General features: G+C 39.2%; 1 protein-coding gene across 1 annotated transcript; it reads right to left on the minus strand.

Moving 5' to 3' along the window:
* Positions 1 to 239: 239 nt before the first annotated feature.
* LOC122423433 (matrix Gla protein) lies at positions 240 to 3,798 on the minus strand. The gene is made up of 4 exons (XM_043440493.1): positions 3,649 to 3,798; positions 2,121 to 2,153; positions 1,219 to 1,294; positions 240 to 622 (listed from the first exon to the last, which is right to left on the minus strand). Exons 1-4 carry the CDS (start codon positions 3,707 to 3,709, stop codon positions 481 to 483), a joined length of 312 nt encoding a protein of 103 aa, XP_043296428.1. The 5' UTR covers positions 3,710 to 3,798; the 3' UTR covers positions 240 to 480.
* Between the last annotated feature and the right edge of the window lie 21,733 nt (positions 3,799 to 25,531).

Here is a 25,531-nt window from a genome sequence, read left to right on the forward strand (position 1 = left end):
GTCGATCATCTATGATGTTTGAAAATCCTGGAAAACACATAATAGGAAGCAGCCATTCACTGATCCAGAGGTAGAGAGAGTCTAGACAAACTACAGCTGGGCAAGTGTCTTCTAAGTTAATTTTTTCCTGTGCACTTAATCAGCATTAGAACACGATTAACAGAATCTCCTGTTCTGGGCGAGGTGGGCCATGATTGAAATATCTCAGTATTTTCCCAGAAGAAATCAGACTCAAAATGTAAGTATCCAACCAGAAGTTTATTATGGAAGAATCACACATCCTAACTCCCCCTTGACCTTCACTTCACTTCATTTTCATTACTTTTCAACCTGTGGGCAGGAAAGAGGGATGCAGCCAGACAAGAACATTTAAGGAACAATTAAGCGATTCGTATGTTTCTATATAGTTCAGTAATGCTACTGCAAGGGAATATAAAACCAGGCACCAGGCTCTGGAAAGAAAGAGACTTTTGTCCAGTCTCATTTGGCCCCTCGGCGCTGCCGGAAATAACGGTCATAGGCAGCATTGTATCCATACATCATGGCATAGCGTTCGCAAAGTTTGAAGTCATCACAAGCTTCCCGGTTGAGCTCGTATTGAGGCTTGTTGAGTTCTCGGATTCTAGAAAGTGAGAAAAAAAAAAAAAAAGAAGAAGCCCAAATTGAGAGGCATAAAGAAAGTGGAGAAGTAAGAAAAAAAGAATACGAAAATATCGTGGAGAGATCCCATAGTGTTAGTGGCTCAGGTGTGTCTCTGTGACCCCATGGACTATAGCCAGCCAGGTTCCTCTGGCATGGAATTCTCCAGGCAAGAATACTGGAGTGGGTAGCCATTCCCTTCTCCAGGGGATCTTCCTGACTCAGGAATCGTACCCAGGTCTCCTTCACTGCAGGTGGATTCTTTATAGTCTGAGTCTTGGGATTCCCCCAAGATGAAGAGATATTTACAGAACAAGGAGTAAAGGTAAAAGAGGGGGAATTTTCTTTTTCAATAAAAATATGAATTTTCTCTTTCCTCCTTTACCTCCTCCCTCCCTCTCCTTTCTGGGCCGTTCACAAAATAGTCTTCTAAAAAATCAGTTGTTTTTGTATATTGTTTTTAAATTCTTTGATTTTGGAATATACTTAGAAATAATATATACGGTGGAAAAAAAACCCATTTCTCCCTCCATTCAGATCTGGGAATAATGATCACCCCCATCACGTGTCATCACCTACCTCTCTTGGGCTTTCACTCTCCATCTCAGTTGTGGTGATATAAAGGTGTTAGCGTTTCTCCTGTTAATGAAGGGATCTTAAAACAGAAAACAGGTGCAATTTTAGGCAATCAGTCATTGAAAATATTTCCATGAGTATTCTCTGATGCAAATATCTTTGAAAGCTCACTCATTCATTTATGCATTTCATGTAACTATGAAGAGTAAAGGGGGAGATAAAGCAAATTTCATAAACTGCCTGATCCAAAGAAATTAACAACCTACATGTGGGTTACTAGACACTTGGCACACAGGCAACAATAGACCTTGCTTGTTTATTTTGCTTTGGGTCATCATTTTGCCTTTCTCGATTTTGGTATTTCTACTTGAGTGTGTTTTTTATTCCTGTGAGGAGAAATCCTCTTTGTCCTGAGGACTCGTAAAACGTAATTTTAGATTTTCAGTAAATGAACAGTTTCAACATCATAAAATAATAAACAAATTAAAGATGAGCATGATATTTATTTCTCTACTCAGTCTTTATAAGTTGATATTCAATAGTGTCCAGATCATCAGCTGATGTCTGTGGTCTCCCAGCTGACTTGGCCTCCAAGCCTGTACTTTGTCATTTGTCACTACTCCTCATTTTCCATCTGTGTGGTTGTTGTGGTGCCAACTTAAACTTTCCAAATGAGATTTTATGGTTCCTAAGTATGTCGAAAGCATACTTGCCATCTTACAAATTTAAAAATGCTCATCTGGTGATTTTTTTTATAGTCATTGACTTTTAAAATTTACTTTACTTTTCCAAAAGATACCCTCTTTTTCCTCTCTGTTATAGGTATTACCATTTTGTCTATTTAAGAATTAGGAAAGATTCTTCAATACCTGAGATTTCAATAAGGAATTCAAATATTTACTTACTGATTTCATAGGATTCCAGGCTTTCATGAGATTCTGGAATAAAAAAAAAAAAGATTCATTTTATTGTTACTTTTCACAGACCACAGGAGTTTAAATATAGGGAAGGAAGGGAAGGGAAGAGTCAAAAAGATGGGAGGGGTATATTTAGCAGTGTGGTTATTACAAATTTCAGGCATTTAGGATTTATGAGCTATTTCTCTAGCTCTGTTCTTGCTGGGATATGTCTGCTCTTTAGTTTTCTGGTGTTTAAGGAGCCAGCGGCCCTGGTTTAAGCTAAAATTTTCTAAGAGCTATGAAGTCTTTAGGCTGGTGAAAGAAGACAATTTAAGTGCTGCATGTAAGTCTCCAGGGAGCCTTGCTTGATTTAACTTGGGACCTGAAATAAGAACAGGATCAAGGAAGGGACATAGGGTTGAGGAGACAGGCAAGTCTCTCCAGGCAGGCTGGGCAGATGGCTTGGCCGGACTTCTCCACGACAGGTTCCTAAGAGGTTCTGAAAGCCTCTTAAGAATCTGTGTTAAGCTGACAGCCACAGAAACCACTGGCTTCAGCTGACATCTCACACTGGGCACGATGCCAGGTCAGAGAAAGAACTGAGACGACGCTGAAGGAAAAGATTTCTTCTTTCTCCCATTCTCCTAGGCAAAGCAGGTAAATTTGGCAATAATAAACTCATAGTTGTAAGCATATGAGTGTGCTTGAAAAGTTAAAAAGAAGGTGAAAAACCAAATACTCTGATACATAAAACTGGCAAATAATTTCAAGACTAAGGAGCAAACTACAGATAGCTGTTAATATAATTGAGGCTCAAGGAAACCTAGAATATCCACATAATTGAACCATAAGACTGAATGACCTAAATCATGTTGCCTGAGATTTCTTTTCATTAGCTTCACACAGACACGCATATATTTAACAACACAGAGAACCAGGCAAAATTGGTCTTTTAACAATAGGATCTAAGAAAGCGATTTTTCTCTGAGATTCTTTAAATGTAAAACTTTATTTTTAAATTCATTCACTAAAAAAAAAATGTCGTTAACTTTGTGAGATTGTCCTGCTCCTAGAGAAGGCCATACATACCATGTCGAGTGAAAATTGGTTTTCTTAAAGGTGATTGATTCAACCAATACCCTTAACCAATTGTAACCAAAGTCAAAATAAACATCCTTATTTGTTTAAATGAGAGCTTAGGGGCTGGAGAGTTGATATCTTTCTTCCCTCCCCCCTCGAAATAGCAAAGTTTCCAGGTATAGAGCGACTTACCATAGAAAGAACTTGTCTATTAAGTTAAATACAAGAGTCTGGATATGGAAGAGGTAAAAAAAACAATGGGAAGAAAAAAAAGACTTGATGGAGCAGATCAGTGCTCAAAGGACTTGGGAAATGTCAAATTCATGGTCCTGTAAGATTATAAGAGCAAAAGGGAAAGAAGAGAAGGAGGGAGAGGAAAAAATCCATGAAAACTGAAGTCAGAGGCAGGAAAGAAAAAAACCAAAGCACAGAGACAGTAGGAGAAAGTTCTCACCATAACACAGAGCTGCCATGGCCAAGGCAGCCAGGATGGAGAGAAGGAGCAGACTCTTCATGGTGTCTCCGGGTCTCTCACACCGTCTCCTGCAGCAGCAGTGGGGAGGGACAACTACAGGCTGTTGGTGAAAGGCTGTGGGGTTTTTATAAGAATCAGAGCAGCTGAAAGGGGTGGAACCAGTGGGAGGGGGCCGGAGAAGGTGGAGACTGGTTGGCATTCAATGAGCACTGGGACTTTTCCCAAATACTCATTCCTTCCAGATAGTATCTACTCCGGGTGGGCAGTTTTCCCTCACTCCTGGACCTGACTTGTATGGCAGGATGCTGCCCTGGTACACAAGTTGTGGCTGCCCTATGTTTGGGTCAGACCTGGGCACAGGTCCACAGAGAAGGGAGTTGCCACAAACACGTGTTTGCCTTTCTAATTCCTTCTCTGGTCTGCCATCCCTGGCCTTGACTTTGGGTCTTTCAGGTTTGGTCCATACACAGAGCCATAGTGTTCTCTTCACTCCCCTGATGGATGGATGAGAGGTTCTGGGGGAGAAAGGACTTCACTTTCTGTGCTGGTTCTAATTTAGAATTATTTTCCTAGTAGGGCTGAACTGTTCATCTGAACCACTTGGGTGTTCACCTGGTGATATATCCCTTTTGCAGTTTTTCCAAGTGCTCAGCAGGACAGGGATGGCCAAGGACCCCCCGGCTTCTGTTTCCTCCACTGGCTTCACAGCAACTTGCTCATCCAGTTTTGTGACTTGAGTCCAGACCTGCACACTGATGCTTTCTCAGGCTGGCTATCACTCATCTAAAGTGCACCTAGGATACCCACCTCACCTTGTCTGAAGGGATTGTCTTGATAATGAGCTAATTCAATAGGCTCTTAGTGAGTGGCAGATGAGATGCAAGGTACCCTGCTAGGTGATGTGGGGACCTAGAGACAAACAAGTCAGTCCCTAAGGAGGTAAGAACCTCCTTACTATTCACTTTGCTCTTGAGCTGTCCTGTATCCTCCAAGACATTTTCAGAAACACACACCTTCACAAGCACACACCTCCATCAGAACCAGCAGCTCTATTTCTTATAGAAGGATTGCAGTTTGGTGTCTTTGGTTGTCTTGTAGACAGAGCTTCTTTATTTTTTTTTATCCTCTTGGACAATCAGAAAACCTTTTCTATCAGATGTGTCTCTGTTGCCTGGGTACCCAAGAGTCTTCTCAACAGAAAAATAAGACTTTTGTCACAGAACAGCAGATTGTAGCAGAGCTAAAGTTGCAGAACCTCTAACTTGGGCTGGAAGACCAAAAGGGGCTGCAATGGGGTGGGTGGGTATACTTTTCAATGAATATTAATTTCTAGGAGCAATGATGAACAGCTAGGCAGAGCCTCTTGCCTCATTGTTCTTGTCTTATTGGGGTGTACTTCCCTGGTCGCTCAGATGGTAAAGAATCTGCCTACAATGCAGGAATCCTGGGTTTGATCTCTGGGTCAGGAAGATCTCCTGGAGAAGGGAATGGCTACGTACTCCAGTGCCTGGAGAATCCCAAGGACGGAGGAGCCTGGTGGGCTACTGTCCATGGGGTCACAAAAAGTCAGACATGACTAAGGGACTAACAGTTTCAATTTTACAGAGTCTCTCTTCTCCAGCTACAAACATGTGCTTTGTGGTGTATACTAGCTCCATCTTTTTCTGGTCGATTCTAGCAATCCCCTCTACTCCCAAATGCAGAGGGCAGCCATGCTTCGTCAGCTTTCTGACCTCACAATTATTTACTTTTCCATTCTCTAAATCCAAACTTGAAAATCTTACATTTCTCCTTCCGATTTAAAGTGAAATGAAGTCGCTCAGTAGTGTCCGACTCTTTGCGACCCTGTGGACTGTAGCCCACCAGGCTCCTCCGTCCATGGGATTCTCCAGGCAAGAATACTGGAGTGGGTTGCCATTTCCTTCTCCAGGGGATCTTCCCGATCCAGGGATCGAACCTAGGTCTCCCGCATTGCAGGCAGACACTTTAACCTCTGAACCACCAGGGAAGCCCAATTTAAGCTTCACCTTTTTTTCACAAGTCATTTTAAACACAGTCTCCACTGGGTTTCCTCAATGTTTACAAATCTCTCTTTATTGTCCTTTTTAAAAAAATATTTTTAAATAAAGGATTTATTGTTTTCTTCTCAGGAAAAACAGGAAGTTAGGGAAACACATTACATTTTACGGCCCATATTAGTTTGCAGTTGATCCTAACTCTTCCTGGCACAACTGTCAATAGCATTAGCTGTTTTAACCAGAACCAAGGTGTTCATCTCAATAGAATGTACACAGATGACGCTGAAAGACTGCAGGTTTTCCTCTGAGAGTAGCATCAAACTTGTTTTGGTTTTTGTAAGGCTGACACTTCCTTTTGGAAACTGTCTCTCACAAGTCTCTCATCTTTCCTTTCACTGTTTCCACCTATGCCTGAGTTCTCCTATGCTCAATTCCATTTACGTAGGATTCGTAAATGATTAGCATGTGTGCGTATGTGAGAATTCAGAGCCCTTCTATTTCTTTCTTCCCGTATCACTTGGTCTTCTCTAGTGCCAATTGGCTATCTAAATTGTCTCAAACACAATTCTGTATGTGTCAATTCCAGTCATGTATCCTAATAAAGAGGATTTGGACTAACTCAATGGAGCTTTTGTATTGGAAAAGGCCAAGACTGACTTATGAGAGAGAGAAAAAATGGAGGTAGAAAAAAAGTGGAGGGGGAGCAAGGAAGAGCTTTGTAGGCTTGGTTTGCTGGATGGGGGAGTTTAAGGAAGAGATTGAGTTATAGAGAGTAAAGCTTTGAGACAGCTGTAGGATGTGAGACATGTTGAAAATAAGACATGAAAACAGACAAATCAGAATGGCTTTGGTTATGAATAGTATTGTTTAAGATTGTAAAGGATTGCGAACTGCCAAAAATATTTAAATGTTTTTAATTAATGTTAGCTGCTAGTTTGCATTTTTAAAATTTGGATGTCTTGTAAAGACTAGACTATCTGAGGTTTTAACTTACATTTGGAATTTTGAAATCCAGTGAAAAACATTTATATAGTTATTTCCCCCTAACTACTCAAGAGAAATGTTTTTCAGTGAAGAGAATATTTGAAGACACTTTCAGAAGTGACACCCAAGTTCTGAGAGAGGCAGTGATAGGATTACCAGCTTTTATTTAGATTGTACAGGAATTTTTTCATGTGAGATTGGCAGTGTGGTACAATCCAGGCCACAGAAATACAAGATCTCCTATTCTACGTGTCTCAGGAGGAAAAGACAAGGATGGCCACACCTTTCAGAACCAGAAGTAGCCTTAAGGTTTTAGTATCCATCCATCAATCCATCTCACAAATTTATTGAGCATTTATTTGCCATGTGTCAACTCTAAGCTGGAAATACAGTGATGAAAAATGCAGATATGAACTCTGCTCTCATGAATGAAGTGTGTTTTTAGATCACAAATTTAATCAGTGATTAAATTAAATTCTTATATGGACATTTGTTTAGATAGCTGATTGGCACTAAAGAAGACCAAGTGATATGCTTTCTCATTGGACTGACTTTTTTATGGACTGACTTTTTATGACTCAGGAGTGCCTTTGTTTGCAGAGCCTGGTGAAAAACACTGGACAAGCTCAGAATTCAAGGAGAGAATTTGACTCGGGGGAAGGCTGGCAGAGCTGCCAGGAATTATTAGGGGAGAAGTTTCTTAGAAAAATATGTGCCAGAACATATGCCAAAAGAGTTATCACTTTTTTGTACTATTTCTGTGAAATAATGGTACAGTAATAAGGACTGATGCTAAAGCTTCAATACTTTGGCCACCTGATGCAAAGAGTTGACTCATTGGAAAAGACCCTGATGTTGGGAAAGATTGAAGGCAAAAGGAGAAGGGGGTGGCAGAGAATGAGTTGGTTAGATAGCATCACTGACTCAATGGACATGAATCTGAGCAAACTCTGGGAGATAGTGAAGGACAGGGAACCCTGGTGTGTGCAATCCACAGGGTCACAGAGAGTCGGACACGACTTAGCAACTGAACAACAACAACAGATAAAGTGAATGTTTTTCTCCACCAATTCTACATCTTCCTCTTTCTCTTCTTTCTTACCCTTTCTCTAGGGTAGAGACTGCTACCTTTATTTCAGACTGCTAGGCATTTTGTCTTTTTTAGGAACTTTCCTGGCTCCCATCAGGTTGTTTTTTTTTTTTCTGTCCCATGAAATTCAGCTTTATTTACACAATGTGGGTTTTATGAGTTCATATTATTATTTTACTGGCAGCACTAAAACCTCACTCTTGCCAGTAAAGGGGAAAAGGCAAAGAAGAGAAGAGGAGGAAGCAACAGCCCTGAAAATAAAAACAGGAGTCACTTTCTAGGACGCCAAAAGGCAATGAATTGAAAAACATCTAACCAGTTTTATGAGACAATGCCGACCTCTTTGTTCTATTACGTTAAGGGAAGCTCCTTGAATGGATTCTTCATCTCGTATTTACGAATCCACATAGCTTTTTGTGAATCATTCCCCAGTCTTTTTCTTAATTTGTCTTGTAGCTGAACTAAGGGAAACTCAATCTTTGTCAAACTCAAGCATGGGAGGAGCATCTTGGAAACCTGGGCACAAAATTCTGGGGAAAGGTGAAGAAAGCTGGATAAACTGAACTCCTGGCTAGGAATGGCTGTAATTTCTCTCTTCTTACTATATAGATCATTTCCTCTACCCTTTTCTTTTCTATTAAAATCTTCATTTTAAAAAATGCTATAGCAGATATAAAAAATACAACTATCAAAGTAATATATCATACATCAAGTCTGCACTATATACTAAGCACTGTGATAATCACTTTTTAGTCATTGTAATTTTTACTTCTCATAATAATCCTACACACCAAACTTAATTTTTTATATACTATGTATGAGAAAATTAAGCTCAAGAAGTTGCATATTTAAACCAAGGCCATACAACAATTAAGTGGCAAAGAAGAGATTCAAACACAGGGTTGTTTGACTTAAAAGAATATGATTTTAACCACTGATACAATCACACATTATTCCCTAATGTTCTGATTCCTACTTAAATAATTATATGATTGTGTCTGCAGGGAACATTGAAGTCCCAGTTTCAAAGCTAAAGATACAATTAAACAAAGATATACATATTTAATATAATAATTTATTCAATGTCCTTTAAATTTTGACAATAAAAGTCAAGGATTTTCATAATGCCATTTCATCTCAGATAGTTTAATGACATAAAATCAGAGAAAAGGGATGCGTTCGGTATTGGAACCCAAGTCCCTCATTTCGCTATCCAGCACTCTGCATGCTAAATTGCCTGTCCAAACAAGCTCCAACTCAAAAAGTGGCTTCCCCAAACCTTTCAGCTTGCTTCAGGAATCACCAAGTCATCTGGTTTGGTATAAGAATACAGGCTCCACAGTGTCTACAAAGTCAATTTCTACAGTTACTTATACCAAACCAGATGACAGTCAGCAAACATGAGTGTTCATAGAGACTTGGTGATTCCTGAAGCAAGCTGAAAGGTTTGGGGAAGCAACCTATTTGGTATAAGAATACAGGCTCCACGGGGTCTACAAAGCCAATTTCTACAGTTACTTAGACCCCAAGCAAAGCTGGAAATCTAGACTCAATTTACAAGATGCTCCTTCAACTCAAAGCAAAACAGAGAACAGGTTCTGTGTCTCGAATCCTGGCTAGAGATGAAGTTGGGGAAGGCTGGCTGCTTACTCATCAGACTCTGGCTGCTTCCTGTGGGAAAGGTGTGAAGTTAAAGTCTGGGGAACTTTTCTCATGGCACCATGACCTTAGCTGGAAGGGAAGGGGCCCCATTAGATCTATTCTCCTCCCATCCCACCCTTGGCCACATCCTGTGTTCTCCTTTCATTATTCCAACTCACCAACATAAAAATAGTTCTTCCTATATTCAGGAAATTTACAACAGCAAGAAATAGAGCCAAGTAACTTGCAGGAACTGAAGAAGGTATTGGTGGCTGGCAGAAACAGGAGGTTTGGAGATGGGACTGGTAAAACGTGATATGAGAAGGATGGAATGGTGTCTCTATGGGTAAGATGAAAGCAGTACTCAGTTATGTTCAACTCTTGGAGACCCCGTGGACGGCAGACACAAAGCTCCTCTGCCCATGGAGTTTTCCAGGCAAGAATACTGGAGTGGGTTGCTGTTTTCTTCTCCAGGGGATCTTCCTGAACTAGGGATTGAACCTGCATCTCTGAGGTTGGCAGGTGGATTTCTTTATCACTGCTCCACCTGGGAAATCCAAGGTGAAAGCAGAGCAGTATGGTTTTAAACATTTGTAAAATCGTGAAGGGAAAGGATGATACCTTTGTTCACCAAATCACAACACACAAGAGCTTGAGAGTACAGTTTTAAATTACAAAAAGTAGTTTTAGGGAAGATAAAACAATAGCTTTAAACAATAGTGAATGATTCAAGAGAAATTTAAGTATGCATAATAATGGTATCATTAGTAATGAGAGAAGTTAAAAATAGCTAGCCACTTTTAAAGTTGACCTGAAGAAATGAAAATATGTTCTTTGAACTCCCTCGTCAGAGGTAGATATCTGGATGGACCTTGAGTACAATCCAGAAGTACTTCATTTAAGTGGAAAGTTAACTAATTCTTAAGGTGATTTTAACTTTAGGTAGTAAATCGAGTGGGCTTCCCTGGTGGTTCAGTAGTAGAGAATCCATCTGCCAATGCAGGAGACTGCGAGTTCAATCCCTGGAAGAAGTGACGATCCCTTGGCTTTATTTCACTTTGGTATTCCTTCTGTATCTTTGCTACTTCCTCAGAGAAACAATCTTCATATAAGCTAGACTGGGTTCTGAAGAAGGGTCCTGTAATAGGTAAATAATCCTACTGGCTGGGGGATATTATTTTTGGAAATGACTTAAGTGTCCATCAACAGATGACTGGATAAAGAGAAAGTGGTACCTAGATGATGGAAAGTTATTGTGTGACATTTGACAAGTCCTCTTAGTTCCTGAGCCTCATATTTCTCAGTGACACAGTTAGGGGATATAAAACTGACTAATGAGACTGTTGATTGGATTAAATAAGACAGCGCAGGCAGAGTTTTCTCCACTAATGATTGGATGTGATGCCATCGAGTATACACAAACACACACACAATGTTATTTCAAAAAAGATTGGCTTAACTCTGTTGGTTTAGTGTTAAACCATATTTTTGGTTTGGTTGGGACATGTATTTTGGTTTTCCCCCAATAGTCAAGGAATAGATTAAAACAGAGGAGAGAAGGTGAAAAATGGGAGCAATTGAATCAGCAAGGTTTCATCCAGTGGGAACCAAATTGGATGCTGGAAGGGCTCAGTTTAGTTCCAACACTGCTGCAAAATGCCTGTGTGACTTTTGAACAAAACATTTAATTCTCTTTCTAAACATGAGTTGGAATAAACTGCTGTGATTGTGTGCTCTAAATTATTTCATCCTTGGAATAGGTAAACAAGATAGAGAAATAATTTTATAATCAGGGTTTGAAGGAACACTATGTTCTTAGTGCTGTTTTGCAAGTGTTTCTTCCAGGGCTGATGGGTATTTGGGTGTCCACCCTGGGCTTGAAAACCACTAGCAAGATGCTTTGCAAAAATTTCATCCAAATCACTGCTTCTCAGTCAGCCCTCTCATTTCCCAATGTTGTCAGATAATTTCATTCATTCAAGCTGGACTTTGATATGCTTCGAAATCCTTGGGACCAGGAAAAAAAAAAAAAAAGCAATCTTTTTAGCCAGGGTTTGGTCAGTAGAGAAAAATCTCATGGCAGAGATCTAAAACTCTGCAATTCCTCTCCTTTGTCTCATCATCTAGTCACTGCAAACCCTGGAAATAGGATGAGATTCAGAAAAAGTTGAAAGAGGACAGGAAGGAAAAATTTCCAGGTTAATAGTAGAGAGAGCATAATGCAGAGCGTGTATTTGCTGATCAAGCTAAAAAGTGGACAGGCTGTGAAATAAGAGATTGTTTTCACATCTGACTGCTCCCTGATGGAGCTGTGATGGAAAACACTGTTGTGAAGTGTGGGTTGGTATGACCTGTGGAAATTTAATTCAGCCTGCCTGTTGCTCTTCTCTTAAATGGTCCTATAGCCAGTGTTTGTCTCAATCTTGGAGTCATCATCCTCAACTCTGATTCTTCCAATTTATCATTTTCCCTGTTTCCTGTCTTTCTTGTAATCTTAGATTATTTCATTTCTATCCACTCTGAAATTTTAAAAGACATTTTTATTCTGTTGAGAATGAGAGGATTTTTCACTTGCATGCTTTCTCTGGCTTTTGGTAGGAGATAAATGAGTGGGAGTAAGGACGGGATCAAAAGGAAGAGGAGAGAAACTGAAGGGAACAAGATGTAATGTAAATTTTGGTTTTGTTTTGCTTTGAGAGAGCAACAGAAGGGCAGGTGAAATAGATATGGGCTGTGGTGTAGGATGTGTAAGGAGGAGAGTCCAGCGTGAACTCTTGTTTGTCTTGCACTCCCATTAGACTGTGAGGTTTTTGAGGTTGGCCACTGAAAATATATATGTGTGTGTATATATATATATATATTTTTTTTTCTTTCTTTCTTCATTTTTGTTTGGCTGTGCTTTGCAGCATGCAGGATCTTAGTTCCCATACCAGGGTTCAAACCTGTGCCCTCTGCAATGGAAGTGTGTAGTCTTAGCCACTGGACCACCAGGGAAGTTCCTAGCCAGGGGATATTATTCATCTTTCAAATCTCCAACAACTGTCTGGTGTTTGAATTGAGCCAATATCCTTCTTATCTAGGTCTGGTGACCTAGTAGATAGACAGTGGAAAAGAGCATGTGTTTGGAGTCAGTAAGACTGAATTTGAATTCTGTTCTCTCAACTGAGTGATCTGCTCTTTGTTTAATTCTCATTTTCTTTTTCTAAAAGAATGGGGACGCTGATGGAGAATAGTTGGGTGTGGCGGTGTGTCCTCAGTCGCTCAGTCGTGTCGGATTCTTCTGTGATCCCATGGATTGTAGCCCACCAGGCTCCTCTTTCCATGGAATTCTTCAGGCAAGAATACTGGAGTGGGTTGCCATTTCCTTCTCCAGGGGATCTTCCTGACCTGGGGATCAAACTCGTATCTCCTGCCTCTCCTGCATTTGCAGGCAGATTCTTTACTACTGAGCCACCTGGGAAGCCCCTTATAGAGTTGTAATGATGATTAAGGCACAGTGCTGGCATATAGTAAATGTTCCATGAAAGTAACTCTTATTTTCACTCTTGCTGTGTGACCCTGGATAAGTCATTTCCTCACTGTAGCATGTGAGGGATGATAATTGTTACATAAATTGCAAAGATTTAATCAGATAATCCTTGTAGAATACCCAGTGTCCACAATACAGTAGCTGCTCATTAAATATTAGTTTTCTTCCTTATATTCCCAGTTGTCTGTTCCAATTCTTTTCTTTCACTTTTTCACCTGCATGTGACCAATCCTTCAGCGAAACTGAGTAACTTGTTCAAAAATGGTCCACAGTGTTTGCCATCACATCTTTTGCTCATTGCATCATCTTTTTTTTTTTTTTTTTTCCTGCATTCTTGTCTCTGTCTATAGCCACCCTGGGCACATTTTAAGGCCTAATCTCAAATACCACTTGCTTCTTGATGTATTACGTAAGTGAGCTTCCGAACTGGGTTATTTCTCCTTCCTTCAAACACTCCCTTAGCATTCTGTTTTCTTTCTTTTTGGAACAGAGAAACGCCATGCAAGGAGATGAGTGGTTCATGCCTTACAAAACCCTGAACTCTTGTTTTATTTCTTTAGCAGTGCATTTCTTTACCTTCTTCCTTTTTCAAATTATAGGTTTTCTGTTCTCTGTATTTGTCATAAACCTGCTCCCCAAATATTGATAGTACAGTCACCGGTCTCCTACTCATCCACCAACCCAGACACATTTATCCACCAGACTCCAACTGATTGTCTAGGAAACCTTCATCTCTAGAAAGACTGGATTAAATTCCTTTGTTGAATTCACATATTGAGTTAAATGCCTTTGGTGTGTCCTCATAGTAACCCTAGGACACCCTTTCATAAATCACACCCGATTTCATTGCAAAATATTGGAACTGTTTACATGAGTGAATCCTACATTGAATTTTAAGCTCTTCAAAGGAAACTCGGGACTTGTATTCTATTTGTCTTTGTAGCCCTAGTCCCATATACATTGTCTTATCTGCTAACCTTGTGCAGTGTCTGAAATCATAAGAACTCAGTGAAGTTACCCTTAACAATCCACTCCAGCCGTCTCGTAACACACACAGAATATTCCTGTCCATTGGTTGAAACACGAATTTAATTCCGTGAAAAGAGAAAATTACTATACTTTGAAAAACTAAATATGTATGCTCAAAAAAGGGAAGGAAACTATTTCACTCATATTTTTTCTACATTTGGCTCATTTGGCAACCCAACTATTAAATTAGCTAATTATCTGCTTTATGAAATAGAAATATTCCTGAAAAACTTCCAGATGATAACATTGTAAAATTAAGTTATGGTGTAAATTCATGAAAAAAAGCATCCTCTCTCTTCAAAGAAAATCCCTTGAATAGCAAGAATGCTTCTGGAAGAACAAAACAAGAAAATGCTCCCTTTACCATGTGTGGGATGTCAATTTTTCCCTTATGTATTTTTCTTTACATTTAGATTTTTACACATTGATCAAACCTGTATATATCAGTTGAGATCATGTAAAGAAACTGACTCCATGTGTAGCAGCCAACATTGCAGATAATAGATAAAAGAATTTCAATGGAACAAAAACAAGAATATATGAAAGATGGCCAAATCATGTTTTTCATTAAGTTAGCTTTTATTTATTAAATCGTATTTCACTTCTTTCTTTTCTCTTCATTTTTTTGGTTCACCCAAGCAAGACTTTCATCTATACCAACTATCTTTAAAAAAAGCACAGTTTTTTCCAAACGGAAAAATATGAATGTCTTATCTATAATATAAACAAAGTTAATTCTTGAAAAAGAGACTGCAAGGCTATTCAAAAGCTTCTTGAAGCTCGCTCTCTACATGCAATTTTTTTTTTTTTTTTTTTTGCATTCACTGAACATTTGCTGAATAGCTGAAGGGAAGAAAATTTTGTTCCATTTTCCTTTTCCCAGAAGTTGTGCTGTATTTCTTGGAATGAATTTCAGTCCTTTCTTTCCATCTTCAGATAACGATGACACATGAACCTTCTCACAAGGTCAGCAGCCAGAGCTAGAGGATTTGTGGGGGTACATGTTTTGAAGCCGAAAAATCTGGAGAATGAGAAAGAACTCAAATACAGATACTGGCTGTTCTCTATACTGGGGACTCTCCAGAAAAGATGGGCTTAAATACTTAGTATTTTGGAGCTGTAAATAAATCAAGTGGACAATGGTGCAAAAGTTAAAATGTGGAGGTCAATTTTGACCTTGGCTAGTGTGGCAACTTGAGCTTGGATTTCTCAGCTGAACATTTGGTCTTCATATTATGGTTTGTACCTAGACTCACCCCTTCAAGGGCCAGGCACAGGCCCTCTGGTTGGCTGAGGTTTTTCCCGTGTGTGCTCAAAGATAAATAAAACAACCAACTCACTCCTCCTCTTGCCAATGTGTCTTTCTGTTGCACAAAAAGAAAACAAGCATATGGGCTGCCATGAATAGATTTGGCACGGCTGGCTTGTAGGGATAACTTCCATATGGTGTAAGATTAGAATTAATTATTCAAACAAAGACAGTTAAAGACCCCTCAGGCATTTTAAGTGTTCTGAAAGAAAAGAAAAAAAGACCAAGAAAGGAAAAGATACTGAAACATTTCAGAGTTTATCTGAATAAATGTATACAGGCCCTGGCATATAGCATATTATTTAAACTATCTAGGACTTAAGTGATACTTTAAGGAAAAAATGTTCACTACTGGCATACACCAAAATTGATTAAAAAAATATATATACAAAAGAGGCAATTCTTAGTACTCTTCAAAGAGGATCAGTAAATAAAAGGTATGCAAACAACCAAGAAAGTCTACAATAAAAATTCACACATGCATATAAATACAAGAGTCTAAAATATTATCTTGATAAAGAGAATACAGTTTATCTTTATAAAGTTCTTATGGAGAGAGCGACACTTGGAGTTGTCCAAAAAGATATCATAGGCTTGGATGCCTTGGATTTCACCTGACTTCAAGCAGTTCTCTGTGTTCATGTTTATATGTGAGTGTATATATCATTGGTATTGGATTGTATATCATTTTTATATTAGATTATAGGTATTTAATGAGTGAAGATCATATATTCTAATATTCATAATATCTGTGTTTTAATGTAGCACATAAATCATTGTCTGGCAAATGATAAACACTTAAAAATTATTTGCTGAATAAAATTTATAAAAACAAGCTGACAAGGCAATTTCTAAGCACAATAATGATAATCCACTCATTTGCTAATTTTTCTACAATCACTTTTAAACTACTTACTTTATTCTAGATACTGTATTAATTGGAATTCATATCTGTCTCAAGGAAATTATAGTCTATAGATGGCTAGAATGATATATAAACAAATAATTGTAAGTACCATGATAAATCTTTCATCAGTTATATAAAAAGCATTGTACTGTAGTTTAGTCTTAATAAGTGGTAATTCTAGTTAATGTAAATGGGCCAAACTCACCAATTAATGTACAGACTATGGCTTTCCTGGTGACTCAGATAGTAAAGAACCTACCTGCAGGTGCAGGAGATGTGGGTTTAGTCCCTGGGTCAGGAAGGTCCCCTGGAGAAGGGAAGGGCGACCCACTCTGGTATTCTTGCCTGGAGAATCCCATGGATAGAAAAACCTGGCAGACTATGGTCCATAGAGTTGCAAAGACTTGGACTTGACTGAAGCGACTTAGCATGCATGCATGAATTAAATGTATAAAGGAGGTAATAAGAACAGGAAGAGAAAGAGTCTTATAGGCTCAAGGAATGATAATTATATAAGTTGTAAAGTGGAATTAGGCTGTGTTTTTTAAAAACACAAGATCTTAAGTGTACTCACCATCACCTACACACATACCATACACACACACACACACACATGTACAAGGTAGCTATGTGAGGTGATAAATTAGTTAATTAACTTGACTATAGTAATTGTTTCACACATTGCTATACCTTAAAAAATCACAGTGTACAACCTAAATAGATACAATTTTTGTCAATTATACCTCAATAAAACCAAAACACACAAGACAAGGCCGGGGAATTAGGCAGGACCTTTGGCAGAAAATGCCAAAGGTCAAACTTTTAAAAATATTTTTTTAAAAAAACTTAAAAAAATTTATTTATTTATTTGGCTGCACTGGGTCTTAGTTGCAACATGCATATCTTTAGTTGCAGCATGTGGGATCTAGTTCTCTGACCAGGGATTGAATGCAGGTTCCCTTCATTGGGAGCATGGAGTCTTTGCCACTGGACCACCAGGGAAGTCCCATAACTTCTTTGAACCTTAAAGGTATTTGAAAGCCATTGAAAAACTTTAAGAAAGAAAAGAATGATATAATTAAATTGTGTTTTAAAAAATGAGTCTGGCTGCAGTGAAGAGAATAGATTAGAAAGAGGTCAGTTTGGGGGTCAATGTAGTAGCTCGTGTACAGAGTGATGGGAGCTTAAACCAAGAAAATGTTGAAATGGAACAAAGGAAGAGGGATAAGAAACTTATTTAAAATGTAACATTGAACCAATGAATGTAGAGATAAAGGTGTGTTGTCAAAGATGGCGACCCCTGTTTCTGGTTTGCACAAGTTGGTGCTAATTGAGAGTAGTTCATAGCTTGTGGGAGAAATGAAAATGGATATATATAGTGAGTTGAAATGCTTTCATGATATCTAGTTAAAAATGTAGAGTAGATGGTTGGGGTTCAGGGTTTCATTTGAAGTGGAAATACAAATTTGAGAGTCATCAGCTCACGCAAATAAAGTGGCTACATTTATTTTTTTAAAATAAGTGAAAATACACCTTTTCCTAAATGGTTTCCCACCTGTCTTCCTCAACAGAATAGATGGCTTTGTACTCAGGGATGATGAAGGGGATGAATGAGTCCTTAGGAGTAAGTGACTGTCATTTCCTTTTGCTTACTGTTTTTCAACTCTTTCACCAGTAACTATAATAAACCAAATAATAATAGTAGTAATAACAAAATCAAACAATATATTGCAAAATCTCAACAAAATCGAGTTATATATAGTGAATTTAAACCACTTAAGTCCACTGGAATGATTTGCTCAGAGTAGGCGATCAATACATATTTGCTGCTTGACCAAGTCACACGAAAAGTGTTACTAAATCACTTTATAATGATGGCTTATAATTGAGTTTGTTGTAAGAACCATAACGATGGCCATAAATACTTTTATGTATTTGAGAAGACAAGAGAAAGCCCTTCCAAATCTGGAGAGGCTGACATTGGCTACCATATTTCAGTGACCTAGCTTAACCTCAGACCCAAAGTTTCAGGCTGTCACTTAGCCTTTGGTGGGCTGTGGACCTTCACACCTAATATAATTTGGCAAACACAAAGTGTTTTATATGACAGGCAATGTGGAAAGAACTCAGTAATTTTGCCAATGTTTTTAACCACTCACCTTCCCAAATACTGCCTCAGTCAAATTAATTTACAAAGGTCTTGTATTTTCCATGTCCTTTTCCATTCCTTCTCTAGGGACCAAGGACTTGGCATGAACCCTAGCTCTAGTAGCCCCATGGGATCAGGCTGAGTAGTTAGCTATCTGGAAGGACCAGAAAAAGGTACTATTTAAGAGTCAAGTTCAAGTTCAAGGAAAGCAAGTTAAGGGTAAAGCCAGAGGGACAATATATTATACACTGGGGCCTAGGGTAGAGTTTGGGGCTGTAGACAGGAAATATGGCAAGAAATCAAGAGATCAGTGATAGGTTTCCTAGCCAAATGCTAGGATACAAGAATATGGAAGAAGATCCGAATGTAGTTGTGAAGACCTTTGAAAATTAATAAATAATTAATAAAATAAAAAATAAAACAAGGGTGTCAGGAGTTTCTTTTATCGGCGTTGGGCAATAGGGACATTTAAAAGCTCAGGATCATCTCAGACATCTGAGTCCTTTTGTGGTACACGCCTCCTTTCTTTTGGAATGTTTCCCTTTCCCTTTGCTTACTTAAATCCTTTCTATTTTCTGCACATCAATTCAAGTCCTATATCTTGTGTAAATGTTGATATAATATTTAATAGGCCTGAGACCTAGTGTGGGAAAATCTATTTCCTAATAAAAATGCCAAGTCACTGTAGCTTGTTTGTTTTAGGAAGTTAATTTTGCCATCTTTGGTGTGTCTTAAAGTATTTTGTCCTCTTTTCTCCAGAACTTTCAGCGAATTTTTCTCTTTTCTTTTTTTACCATTAAAATTTCATTTATTTATATATTTATTTCTTTATTTTTGGCTTTGTTGGGTCTTTGTTGCTCTGTGTAGGCTTTCTCTCATTGAGGTGAATGGGAGCTACTCTCTAGGTGTGGTATATGGGCTTCTCCTTGTGGTGGCTTCTCTTGTCACAAAGCAGAGGACTCAAGTGGCGTGGACTCAGTAGTTGGGGCACATTGCTTAGTTGCCCTGTGGCACGTGGGATCTTCCCTGGGCAAAAGATCAAACTTGTGTTCCCTGCATTGGCAGGTGGATTCTTACCACTGGATCACCAGGGAAACTCCTCTCTTCTTTTGCTTTTGAAAAAATTTCTATTTTCAGGGAATAATTACTGAGTATGTTTTAGCACATTAAATTTAATGTATCATATCATATACTTCTTGAGAGTTTCCTAGATGGCACTCATTTCAGTTCAGTCGCTTAGTCATGTCCAACTCTTTGCAATCCCATGAACTGCAGCACATCAGGCCTCCCTGTCCATCACCAACTCTCAGAGTTTACCCAAACTCATGTCCATTAAGTCAGTGATGCGATCCAACCATCTCATCCTCTGCTGTCCCTTTCTCCTCCTGCCCTCCCTCTTTCCCAGCATCAGGGTCTTTTCAAATGAGTCAACTCTTCGCATCAGGTGGCCAAAGTATTGGAGTTTCAGCTTCAACATCAGTCCTTCCAGTGAACACCCAGGACTGATCTCCTTTAGGATGGACTGATTGGTGCTCCTTGCAGTCCAAGGGACTCTCAAGAGTCTTCTCCAACACCTCAGTTCAAAAGCATCAATTCTTCGGTGCTCAGCTTTCTTCACAGTCCAACTCTCACATCCATGCATGATTACTGGAAAAACCACAGCCTTGACTGGACAGAATTTTGTTGGCAAAGTAATATCTCTGCTTTTTAATATGCTGTCTAGGTGGGTCATAACTTTTCTTCCAAGGAGTAGGTATCTTTTAATTTCATGGCTGCAATCACCATCTGCAGTGATTTTGGAGCTCCCCAAAATAAAGTCAACCACTATTTCCACTGTTGCCCGATCTATTTGCCTTGAAGTGATGGGAACGGATGCCATGATCTTAGTTTTCTGAATGTTGTGCTTTAAGCCAACTTTTTCACTCTCCTCTTTCACTTTCATCAAGAGCCTCTTTAGTTCTTCTTCACTTTCTGCCATAAGGGTAGTGTCATCTGCATATCTGAGGTTATTGATATGTTTCCCAGCAATCTTGATTCCAGCTTGTGCTTCTTCCAGCCCAATGTTTCTCATGATGTACTCTGCATATAAGTTAAATAAGCAGGGTGACAATACACAGCCTTGACATACTCCTTTTCCTATTTGGAACCAGTCTGTTGTTCCATGTCCAGTTCTAACTGTTGCTTCCTGACCTGCATACAGGTTTCTCAAGCGACAGGTCAGGTGGTCTGGTAGTCCCATCTCTTTTAGAATTTTCCACAGTTTATTGTGATCCATACCGTCAAAGAGTTTGGCATAGTCATTAAAACAGAAATAGATGTTTTTCTGGAACTCTCTTGCTTTTTCGATGATCCAGTGGATGTTGGCAATTTGACTTCTGGTTCCTCTGCCTTTTCTAAAACCAGCTTGAACATCTGGAAGTTCATGGTTCATGTATTTCTGAAGCCTGGCTTGGAGAATTTTGAGCATTACTTTACTAGCATGTGAGACACTAGTGGTAAAGAAATTGCTGCTAATGTATGAGACATGGTTTCGATCCCTGGGTTGGGAATATCCTCTGGAAGAAGGTGTGACAACCCACTCCAGTATACTTGCCTGGAGAATCCCATGGACAGAGGAGCCTGGTGGGCTACAGTTTATGGGGTCACATGGAGTCTGACATGACTGAAGCAACTTAGCAGACAGCATGTAATACTTCTTGCAGGTTAAGAGTCATGTTTTACTTATATTGTTTTATATACTTTTGAATAATAATGATATCTATTATTCATGAAGTCCCAAATATAGTCCAGATATTTCACCTTTATTATTTTTAATTTTCATGAAAACCATTCCAGATATGGATATAATTCCCATTTTGGGTTTAGAAAGATTGTGCTTAGTCACTCAGTCATGTCCAACTCTTTGCTACCCCATGGACTGTAGCCCACCAGACTACTCTGTCCTTGGAATTCTCCAGGAAAGAATACTGGAGTGGGTTGCCAGACCCTCCTCCAGAGGATCTTTGTGACCCAGGGATCGAACCCAGGTCTCCTGCATTGCAAGTGGATTCTTTACCGTCTGAGCCACCAGGGAAGACCTTAGAAAGTTTAACTTGCTCAAAGATTGAACCAGTAGATGCTGGGGTTGAGATCAGAACTCAGGTTTGATCTCTCTTCTCTATGCTCGGCTGTCCTAGAACACTTGTTGACTTGATTGCTTTGAATTGTTGATTACATAATTTATGTTCCCCATCTCCTATAGTTTCTTTGACCATCTCCAGAGTCAGTCTAAACAGGAGCCAATGAGAGAGATAGAAGGAGAAAAAGAGAAAGATTCTCATTTTGTGCCTTCTTGTTTCAAATGAGAAAAGCTTCCATTTCTTCTCTTTTGGTTTTTGTTTTTCTTCTTTTATGACTTTTCTACTCTTTGTCCTTTTACTTGCTCATAAACACACTCATTTATTTAAAAAAATTAATTTTCTTGCATATCGACCCTTCTTACCACCTCTCTGGTACAATTTTCCATCAGTAAATGCCTGGTCTAATCTAAAAATTTTGCAAAAGCTCTTTAGATAATGAGCTAAATTTCAAAAAGTTAATTTGTTCAGCAGAGGTTGCTAATTTCTATGACCTTCCAAGGGGGAGGGAAATATACATACAGTTTCTTAGAGGAGAAAACCAATAATTCCAGCAAATGTATTCTTGGAGGCAGACAAGCTAATTTTTAAAACCAAATAGATAAACTCTGTGGAGTCTCTTGATTTGTTCAGATCTGGTCCTGAGGTTTACGGCTCTACTTATTCTGCTCCAGCCCTGTGTTCAAGAACCTTCTATTTGCCCAGATAGCTCTGAGTCTTTCGATGGTCATGGTCATGTGCTCATACATTATCAGAGCATCATAGATGTGATGGTGGAAAGAAACTATTGAAAACAGGTTTGGAGATGTTTCCCAGAGATCAAAACTATGTGTTGTGCTCTCATTGTGTGCTATATGCTTTGTAAAGATGTATATATATATATATATATCATTTAAAAATATAATATATAATAAATTATTAATGGCAATAAGAGGAATGAGACCCAAGGAAAGCTCCAGAGAGACGCATTTGAGTGGGGCCCTTGATGATTGATGAGGGGCTGCCAACAAAGAAAGGTGGGGGTGGGCATTTCCAGGTAAAACGAACAGTTAATACCTTAGTACAAGCCAGGCAAAAGAAAAACAAAGAAAGCTTGTGAAGTGTGTGATATCTGCACATTTTTGAATATTTCTCAAGTAGGATAACAGATACTTGCTCTGTGCCAAGTCGTTTACTTGTGCTATTTCATTTAATCTTCACCTAGGAAGTTAGCATCAAAGAATTGATGCTTTTGAACTGTGGTGTTGGAGAAGACTCTTGAGAGTCCCTTGGAGAGCAAGGAGATCCAACCAGTCCATCCTAAAGGAAATCAGTCTTAAATATTCATTAGAAGGACTGATGCAGAAGCTGAAGCTCCAATGCTTTGGCCATCTGATGTGAAGAACTGACTCATTGGAAAAGACCCTGATGCTGGGAAAGATTGAAGGTGGGAGGAGAAGGGAATGACAGAGGATGAGCTAGTTGGATGGCATCACCAACTCAATGGACATGAGTTTGAGTAATCTCCAGGAGTTGGTGATGGACAGGGAAGCCTGGCGTGCTGCAGTCCATGGGGTCACAAAGAGTCGGACATGACTGGGCAACTGATCTGAACTGAACTGAGGAAGTTAGGTCTGTTATGATTCCCATTTTACATGGTAGAAACTGAGGCACAGAGAAACCAGTAATGTTTTGAGAGTCCATACTTTTATTACACAACTGATAAGTAGTAGAATCAGGCTGTCTGCCCCTAGAGTCTGTGTGCTAAAGGCTATGCTATACTTGCTTCCACATGTTTTTTGAACTAGAAATAAAAAGTAGTGTTAGTTCCTTCTGTGGGTAACTTGTGTCTTTCACTAATTGTAAACCCCTATGTATTTTTATTTATTTATTTATTTTAACCCCCTTGTATTTTTTATTAATTTTTATTGTAGTATAGTTGCTTCCCTGGTGACTCAGTGGTAAAGAGTCCTCCAGCAATGCTGGAAGATCTTCCCTGGGCTGGGAAGATCCCTTGGAGAAGGGTATATGGCAACCCACTCCATTATTCTTGCCTGGAGAATCCCCATGGACAGAGGAACCTGGTGGGCTACAGACCATGGGGTCACAAAGAGTTGGACATGACTGAGTGACTAAGCACATAATTGTTTTATAATGTTGTATTAGTTTCAGCTGCACAGCCAAGTGAATCAGTTATGCACATATTTCCTCTTTTTCAGATTTCTTTCCCATTTAGGTCACCACAGAGCACTGAGTAGAAGCCCCTGTGCTAAACAGTAGGTTCTCATTAGTTGTCTATTTTATACATAGTGTCAGTAGTCTATATATATATCAATACCAGTCTCCTAATTTATCTCACCCCTGCTTCCCTTGGCAACCTTAAATTTTTTTTCTACTTCTATGACTCTATATTTCTGCTTTGCAAATAAGTCCATCTGTATCATTTTTCTAGATTTCACATATAAGTGATATTGTAAGATATTTGTCTTTCTCTTTCTGACTTCATTCTGTATGACACTCTCTAGGCTCACCTATGGAATGGCACTATTTTGTTCCCTTTTTATAGCTGAGTAATATTCCATTGTATAATGTACCACATCTTTTTTATCCATTCCTCTGTCAATGGACATTTAGGTTGCTTCCATGTCCTGGCTGTTGTAAATAGTGCTGCAATATCCTATAAATCCTTATATTTTAATAGATCTTCATAAAATCTCCTGAGGAGGAAAAAAAAAAAAGGCAGACCTAAAAGGGAAAAAGTCCCTTAAAAGTGGAAAGGAGAGGGCCAAAAATAAACTCAGTCCTGGGTTTAGTTATAGGTTTGAATATCATGTTGGGACAGGAAGTGATAAAGACCACCATCCCTGGTTAACACTAGAAGGACAGTGAGAGTCCAAAAAACATGGAAGGCAATTTTCAGACAAAAATGTGTCTCATTCATTGGGATGAATGTGTCAACTTTCATAAAAGGAAGATAAAGATTCCTGCTAGGGTTTAGGTAATTCATGTTTTGTCAGGGCCAATTTGATTACTGCCAGTTGCCTTTAGGAATTTCTCGTATTCTTGGCTCTATTTTTCACTGAGATGCTCTACACAGATCTGAGGTAATAAGCACATGTTGGAGCCCTGGATTCTGAGGGCTTTGGGGGAGCAGATTTGTGAGAAAGGAGTGGAAAGGAAGCAAGGAGGAGGATGTTTATTTTTAATAAAGAGACCCTGCCCTCCCTTCCTGAGCTCAAATCCGTCTAGACTTGTTTTTTCCATTTTACACAATGTTCACAACAACAGAATAAATGTATTAAAGCCAAACAAGCTGGGGGCTGAGTTTTGGCATGGAGGGTCAGACAGGAATAGAATCAGCTGCTTTTGAGTTGAGTCAAATAATTGATTTACAACAGTGGTAGATTAAGGCTGTGCTGGCCTGAACTGAACCAAAGTTATTTTCATTCTGAGGAGACAATAAGGAGGCGATATGTCTGGCCTGGTGCCCAGGACAGGAACTATCCGTCCGTTTGCACTCTTTGTCCTTCAGTTTTCAAAACTAACAGTGTTAGTTCAAGGAACCTTTACAGTCATGTTTCCCATCACCTATTTTGTGTGGTGGGAACTAGGTCTCAGAGAAGTAAGATGTCTCTCAGAGAAGTAAGCGCTGGATCAAATCATGTTTCACTGAATTATCAGACAGTACCTACAAAGGGTCAGGGAGCGAGGGGGTGGCTTTCCTCATGGCTCAGATGGTAAAGAATCTGCCTGCCATGTGGGAGACCTGGGTTTGATCCTTGGGTTGGGATGATTTTCCTGGAGGAGGGCATGGCAACCCAGTCCAGTATTCTTGCCTGGAGAATCTCCATGGACAGAGGGGGCTGGCAGGCTACAGTCCATGGGGTCTCAAAAGAGTCGGATATGACTAAGCACAGCATAGCACCTACAAAGGGGGAGTTTCAGTTTTTGCTCTCTGTGTTGAGAAATCAATGTAGGAACAATTTGGCTTGAACACAACTGATCATACATTCTGAGTTAACTCTTTATGAATTGATAGACTCCATGTTTGAGGATTCTCCTGTTTTGCCCCTTCTTCTTCTTAGCCATTCAAGACTGCCTTTTATAGTAC

This window comes from Cervus canadensis, chromosome 21, assembly GCF_019320065.1.
Source record: "Cervus canadensis isolate Bull #8, Minnesota chromosome 21, ASM1932006v1, whole genome shotgun sequence".
NCBI lineage: Eukaryota > Metazoa > Chordata > Mammalia > Artiodactyla > Cervidae > Cervus > Cervus canadensis.

Bases quoted from the DNA above. Each gene is read 5' to 3' on its own strand.
- LOC122423433 (XM_043440493.1), bottom strand. From the start codon at position 3,709: ATGAAGAGTCTGCTCCTTCTCTCCATCCTGGCTGCCTTGGCCATGGCA. The intron at 1,295-2,120 runs GTAAGTAAATAT...TTCTGTTTTAAG, and splicing joins CCTGGAATCCTATGAAATCA to ATCCCTTCATTAACAGGAGA. The intron at 623-1,218 runs GTAGGTGATGAC...CTCACTTTCTAG, and splicing joins AGAGTGAAAGCCCAAGAGAG to AATCCGAGAACTCAACAAGC.